Source organism: Nansenia antarctica (assembly GCF_963989245.1).
Source record: "Nansenia antarctica genome assembly, chromosome: 3".
NCBI lineage: Eukaryota > Metazoa > Chordata > Actinopteri > Argentiniformes > Microstomatidae > Nansenia > Nansenia antarctica.
This window is the reverse complement of record NC_137688.1, coordinates 33,158,737-33,166,236: the sequence shown is the minus strand read 5'-3', so window position 1 is coordinate 33,166,236 and position 7,500 is coordinate 33,158,737. Positions and strand designations below refer to the sequence as shown.

Here is a 7,500-nt window from a genome sequence, read left to right as displayed (position 1 = left end):
CTCTCTCTCTCTCTCTCTCTCTCTCTCTCTCTCTCTCTCTCTCTCTCTCTCTCTCTCTCTCTCTCTCTCTCTCTTACACACACACACACACACTCACTTTCTCTCACTCACACATAGGGATGCTCCGATCTGGATTTTTGGGGCCGATACCAATCACCGATTTTTTTCCTCAAGATCAACCGATACCGATACCGATACCGATTTTTAAAAAAATACATAACTGTAGGCCTACTGACTGGATAGCCTACATATTTTTTGCTTTTTAGACAAAAGTTTTGATCCATTAGGCACCAAGCAAACGCAGACCCATTTTTATGGCATAGTAAAAGTCTGGCCTATCACCCAGTTAGGGCCTGAAGCCCAAGTCAGTCGATATGGCTGTATAAAAGACATCATAAACGTGGCCTTCATGGTTTACATACTGTTACGTCCTCCTATGTTTTCTGTTCAGTTATCTGTCTTCCCCAGGGGAAAAAAAAAGAAGAAGAAGAAAAAAAGAAAAAAAAAACTCGAGTCATTTGGAGTGAAAATCGGCCGATTTAAATCGGTGGCCGATAAATCGGAGCATCCCTACTCACACACTGACAGCCAGTCTGCAGTACCATAGCCAACTACTGATCCAACAAACAGAAAAGTAAACCAGATACAAAACAGGTAGTTCCCTAGTTTGAAAGGAGGAAATAAATGCATTTCTCTACCTTAGTGGGAGACCTGGCACTGGGAGGAGGCAGCTAGTTTCTAGTAGTCAGGGCTGTAGGAGCTGGTTGCAAGGTGTAGGCAGGCTTGCAAGGTGTCATCAGCCACTGTGGATCTGTCATCGAAAAGGCAATCTGTAACCTCGAGAAACGCTTTTTTCACAATTTCGCCGTCTTTGAATGACTTCTTGTGTTTAACAAGAACGTGACTGACGCGATAAGAAGCTATCGTTGCAGCTGTACGTTTTCGCTCTTTTGCCACATTTCCCTTCTTCGAAATAGCCTTCGTAGATTTGCAGATCAGACAGACAGCTTCCCCACTCATTTATATACCCTTTCTTTAGTATTATATAGTAAATAGTAGAAATTGGAAGGCTAACTAGTTAATTAGTCTCGCCGGTATTTTGTAGTTGGCGCTGTTGACTGCGCATGCGTGGTGAACCTGTGTTAGGTGTTAGGTGAAAAGATCAGATCTCAGACTGGCTTACCTCTACGTCAATCAAGTGGCAAAAGCCATAGTGAGGATGGATGATAGGCGAACTTTTTTTTTTTTTTTTTCTCTCTCTCCTTTTGGGCTTTGTTCAATGCCATGCGATCTACCCATACTACCTTTGCGGTCGATCGCGATCGACGTATTGGGCACCCCTGACCTGAGGATGCTATCCATCTGCTCATCACTGTGTGTGTGTGTGTGTGTGTGTGTGCGTGCGCGTGCATGTGCGTGTGTGTGTGTGTGCGCGTGTGTCCTCCACCTCTTCCACTGGGCAGCCATTCTGGCTGTCATCCCCTGGTGTCCTCCAGTATTAACCTCCCAGTAACTGCATGACCAGGGCTCTCCCCAGGGTGTCTGAACAGCGAGGTGTTGGATCTCATCATCAAAACCTGACTTGTGTTTATTCACCTCAAAACGTGGCCAAACACATACCACCTAAACATACCACCTAAACATACCACCTAAAAATACCACCTAAACATACCGCCTAAACATACCGCCTAAACATACCACCTAAACATACCACCTAAACCAGGGGTGCCCAATACGTCGATCGCGATCGACCGGTCGATCGCAAAGGTAGTATGGGTAGATCGCATGGCATTGAACAAAACGGAAAAAAAAACAAAAAAACTATGGCTTTTGCCACTTGATTGACGTACAGGTAAGCCAGTCTGAGATCTGATCTTTTCACCTACACCTAACAGGCGGTTCACCACGCATGCGCAGTCAACAGCACCAACTACAAAATACAAAATACCGGCGAGACTAATTACCTAGTAGCCTTCCAATTTCTACTATTTACTATATAATACTAAATAAAGGCTGTACAAATGAGTGGGGAAGCTGGACCAAGTAAGAAACCAATAACGTATAACTTCCATCCAGAATGGGAGGAGGACTTTTTTACACGATGTGATATTGGAAATGCGTCTGTCTGATCAGCAAATCTACGATGGCTGTTTGGAAGAAGGGAAATGTGGCAAAAGAGCGAAAACGTACGGCTGCAACGATAGCTTCTTATCGCGTCAGTCATGTTCTTGTTAAACACAAGAAGTCATTCAAAGACGGCGAAATTGTGAAAAAAGTTTCTCGAGGCTGCAGATTGCCTTTTCGATGACAGATCCACAGTGGTTGATGACACCTTGCAACCAGCTCCTACAGCCCTGACTATTAGAAACTAGCTGCCTCCTCCCAGTGCCAGGTCTCCCACTAAGGTAGAGAAATGCATTTATTTCCTCCTTTCAAACTAGGGAACTACCTGTTTTGTATCTGGTTTACTTTTCTGTTTGTTGGATCAGTAGTTGGCTATGGTACTGCAGACTGGCTGTCAGTGTGTGAGTGAGAGAAAGTGAGTGTGTGTGTGTGTGTGTGTGTGTGTGTGTGTGTGTGTGTGTGTGTGTGTGTGTGTGTGTAAGAGAGTGAGAGAGAGAGAGGGGGAGAGAGAGGGAGGGTTTGTGCTATGGCTCCCTATGCAGACTGGCAAATGTGTGTGTGTGTGTGTGTGTGTGTGTGTTTGTAGTACGTGCATGTACGTTTGCGATGTTGAAACTAGACTGGTAGATCTTGGCAGACTGGCTACTTGAAAAGTAGATCTTGGTTCCAAAAACTGTGAGCACCCCTGACCTAAACATACCACCTAAAAATACCACCTAAACATACCGCCTAAACATACCGCCTAAACATACCACCTAAACATACCACCTAAATACCACCTAAACATACCACCTAAACACCACCTAAACATACCACCTAAACACACCGCCTAAACATACCGCCTAAACATATCACCTAAATACCACCTAAACATACCGCCTAAACACACCGCCTAAACATACCACCTAAACATACCACCTAAACATACCACCTAAACACACCGCCTAAACATACCACCTAAACATATCACCTAAATACCACCTAAACATACCGCCTAAACACACCGCCTAAACATACCACCTAAACATACCACCTAAACATACCACCTAAACACCACCTAAACATACCACCTAAAATACCGCCTAAACACACCGCCTAAACATACCACCTAAACATACCACCTAAACATACCACCTAAACATACCACCTAAATACCACCTAAACACACCACCTAAACATACCACCTAAATACCACCTAAACATACCACCTAAACATACCACCTAAACATACCACCTAAATACCACCTAAACATACCACCTAAACATACCACCTAAACATACCACCTAAACATACCACCTAAACATACCACCTAAACATACCACCTAAACATACCACCTAAATACCACCTAAATACCACCTAAACATACCACCTAAACATACCGCCTAAACACACCGCCTAAACATACCACCTAAACATACCACCTAAACACCACCTAAACATACCACCTAAACATACCACCTAAACATACCACCTTAACATACCACCTAAACATACCACCTAAACATACCACCTAAACATACCACCTAAACATACCACCTTAACATACCACCTAAACATACCACCTAAACATACCACCTTAACATACCACCTAAACATACCACCTAAACATACCACCTAAACATACCACCTAAACACCACCTAAACACCACCTAAACATACCACCTAAACATACCACCTAAACATACCACCTAAACATACCACCTAAACATACCACCTTAACATACCACCTAAACATACCACCTAAACATACCACCTAAACATACCACCTAAACATTCCACCTAAACACCACCTAAACATACCACCTTAATACCACCTAAACATACCACTTAAATACCACCTAAACATACCACCTTAACATACCACCTAAACATACCACCTAAACATACCACCTAAACATTCCACCTAAACATACCACCTTAATACCACCTAAACATACCACCTAAACATTCCACCTAAACATACCGCCTAAACATACCGCCTAAACATACCACCTAAACATACCATCTAAAACAGTGAATTCCCTGAGGAACATTCTAACAGTTAAACATTTTTAACAACAACAATGTCGTTGACAATGAAAGGTAGTGACTAATCATGACTAAATATAGACTTTCATTCGCCTTCAGTTGTTGACATCGTAGCACCACCGAGCTGTGACGCAGAACCCTGATGTCTAACGGTGGCCATTTTGTCTCCCCCCCCACCCCCCTCGCTCCCCAGGTATGCCGTCATTGCCTTCGGCTGTGCCAGCTGTCCCAAGATCACGTGCGGCCGGGAGGGCTGTGGGACGGAGTTCTGCTACCACTGCAAGCAGCTGTGGCACCCCAACCAGACCTGCGACGCGGCGCGCCAGCAGAGGGCCACCGGCCTCAGGCTCCGCCCCTTCAGGTCCTCCTCCCTCAGCTACAGCCAGGAGGGCGGCGCTGCAGGTGCACACACACACACACACATACACACACACATACACACACACACACACACACACACATACAAGGGGGCACACACACACAAGGGGGGCACACATACACAAACAGGGGAACACACACAGGGAGCACACACACATACACACACACACACACACACTCAGGGGGGCACACACAGGGACACACTATCTCACACACACACACACACTGTATGACATACAGCACATTCTAATGCAGAGCACCCACTCTTGCTCCTCCTCCCCCTGTCTCCCCCGTGGCTCCGCCCCTCCCCAGGGTGGATCTTGTCGGTGTGCGCCCTGCCTCCGTCCCCGGCTGATGACATCAAGCCCTGCCCGCGCTGCGCCGCCTACATCATCAAGATGAACGACGGCAGCTGTAACCACATGACCTGCGCCGTCTGCGGCTGTGAGTTCTGCTGGCTGTGTATGAAGGAGATCACTGACCTACACTACCTCAGGTACACACACACACACACACACACACACACTACCTCAGGTACACACACACTGACCTGTACTACCTCAGGTACACACTCACCCGCACACACACACACACCCACCCATCAGGGTTATGGTTAACCCTAGCATCCGGTTATCTAGTTATCATGGGGAGTAAAACCCAGGGCCAAAACTCAGAGGCTAACCAACAGCTACTTCCCCCAGGCCATCAGGCTCATAAACAAGCCCACTGAAGTCAAATGACTATTATCTCCAAGCACACCCCATGTCTACAGACTACCTAAACCTTAACTCAATACTACCTCTCACTCCCACTGCCACCGAGTGCAATACTCACTTATTTATTCCAGTATTTGTACTGCTAATTGTATCCCGTCTTAAGTCATGTTTATTTTTATAGCACATTTTACAACGACAAAAGCAGCCGCCCAAAGTGCTTAAAAGAAAACACTAGTAAAACACTAGTAACAGATAAAAATACACTAAAAACAAGGTGCAACACAAAATACAAGTGCAGAAATAAAAGTACAAAAAGTACAAAAGTATCACTTATGTCCTGCACTATTGTCACCTTTATATCTTGCCTAATTGCCTTATAGAGCTCCGGACGTCACGTGACTCGAGTCGCGTAACTTTGTTTAGAGTAGAAAACAATGGATGCCAGCACCAGCGCCAGTGGCAACTTCAGACCATCTGGGTTTACGTCCCACTTCTCCGACCAAGACAAAGAACGCTACATCGCTAAACGAAATAAATTGAACATCACCGACCCTTATAACGCCCCCGGCGTACTATTCAAGCCATTAGAAAACGAAAACGCAAGCTAGCTGCTAGCTGTCTGCTAGGCTAAGTTAACGTTAGGTAACGTTACATTCCGTTACATGTGGCCTAATCTCACCCAGAGTTATATTACTTCGAATCGCTTCACCTAGCAAACAGTATAAGTAAGTAAAGCAAACAGTGTGCCCATCACCTACATATTTATTATGATCAAGCAGCAGAAATGTGTAGCCTTCACCCATCAATCCCTATTGTCTATAGTTGAATAAATCAACATTGTGCAATTTATAACATGTTGTCTTTCTAGTTTGTCTTACATTAACATTGCTTTAACAGTTGTCACCCCACACAGTATTAGGCTGTCTGCATTGGCATACTTGTGTCCTTGCCCTGGGTTTGACTCCGAGTACCATCTTGCTGGCTGGGAAAATATATTCATCACACTGTACTTGATATGTTAAGGGACAGCAAAAAACATGGAATATGTCACAAGCATCAGCTTTATTTCACTTTTGAACATCCTCAGTAGCATGTCACACCTGTTGGGACAGTTTAGGTGTTCCCTGCAAGGGTACAACAGACTCACAGGCATTTGTAAGAGCACAGCATACTGTATACAGACTGGATAACATTACGTTAGCTAATGCTTAACTCTATTTGCCAGCCTTCTGCAAATGTATCTGAGACCAAAGCGGGCTACTTAACTGCAAGAGAATATGTCCACTATGCAGTGAAATCTGCGAAAATTTGCTTCAAAATTAGTTCTTCGGCGTATGGGTAGTTGTTTTTCCTCTCCACTCCACCAGGCTCGGGGCCGAGGGGCTACCCTTTTACCACCCCGAGACCTGGTTGAGGGGCTCACCCGGGCTATATTTCTGGACACCCCTCCAGAAGCCACGTCATCGTCTCGTCATCTAATACCGACAGACCATGCATCCCGTTGGGTGGGTGGTACACCGGGCAATCCAGGATAATATGGTCTGCGGTTTGGTCCTCTGCGCCACACTCGCACGACGCATTTGGGGGCAAGCCCCATCTGTGCATTGATGAGCGGAAACGCCCGACGCCGGTCCGGAGATGATTGAGCCTCACCCAGGATAGCCTTGGCAAGTCCATCCCGAGGGGCTCAGCGCCGGCGACTGGGATGTGGTCGCGGAGTTTGGAGGTGTTAGCCTCCCACTCCGCGCGCCACATATAATCCGCCCATCCTGCCGCACTGATGTTGAGATCTCTGCATTGCTGCCTGAGATCCTGTGCGGCAGGCACAAATGGGTGTCTCGACTTAGTTAATAATAATGGAAGACTGGACGCTCTCCCGCTTTCTACTGCCGCTTCTACTCTGCCAAAATGGCGGCGTTAAGGACCATTGCTCGGATTTCCGGGTTGCGTGACGTCAGCTACCGGAGCTCTATTGTCTTGTGCTGCAATGTCAGGAACCAAATCCTAAGAATGTTACCTCCTACCCCCTCCATCTCCTCCTACTCTCCCCCCTCCACCTCCTCCCCCCCTCCTCCCCTCCAGTCCGTCAGGCTGCACCTTCTGGGGTAAGAAGCCGTGGAGCAGGAAGAAGAAGATCCTGTGGCAGCTGGGCACGCTGGTGGGAGCCCCTGTGGGCATCGCCCTGATCGCCGGCATCGCCGTGCCCGCCATGATCATAGGCATCCCCGTCTACGTGGGCCGCAAGGTGAGCC

General features: G+C 46.6%; 1 protein-coding gene across 1 annotated transcript in view; it reads left to right on the top strand.

Annotated features, from left to right (window-relative positions):
- Positions 1–7,500, top strand: part of LOC308154000 (E3 ubiquitin-protein ligase RNF19A-like) — a gene marked incomplete at both ends in the record, with an annotated part of 28,768 nt that overhangs the window by 4,463 nt on the left and 16,805 nt on the right. The window contains 3 exons of the mRNA XM_080527181.1: positions 4,348–4,556; positions 4,845–5,028; positions 7,331–7,493. Of these exons, the coding sequence (XP_080383307.1) occupies positions 4,348–4,556; positions 4,845–5,028; positions 7,331–7,493 (556 nt within the window). The remainder of the gene's footprint in view (positions 1–4,347; positions 4,557–4,844; positions 5,029–7,330; positions 7,494–7,500) is intronic.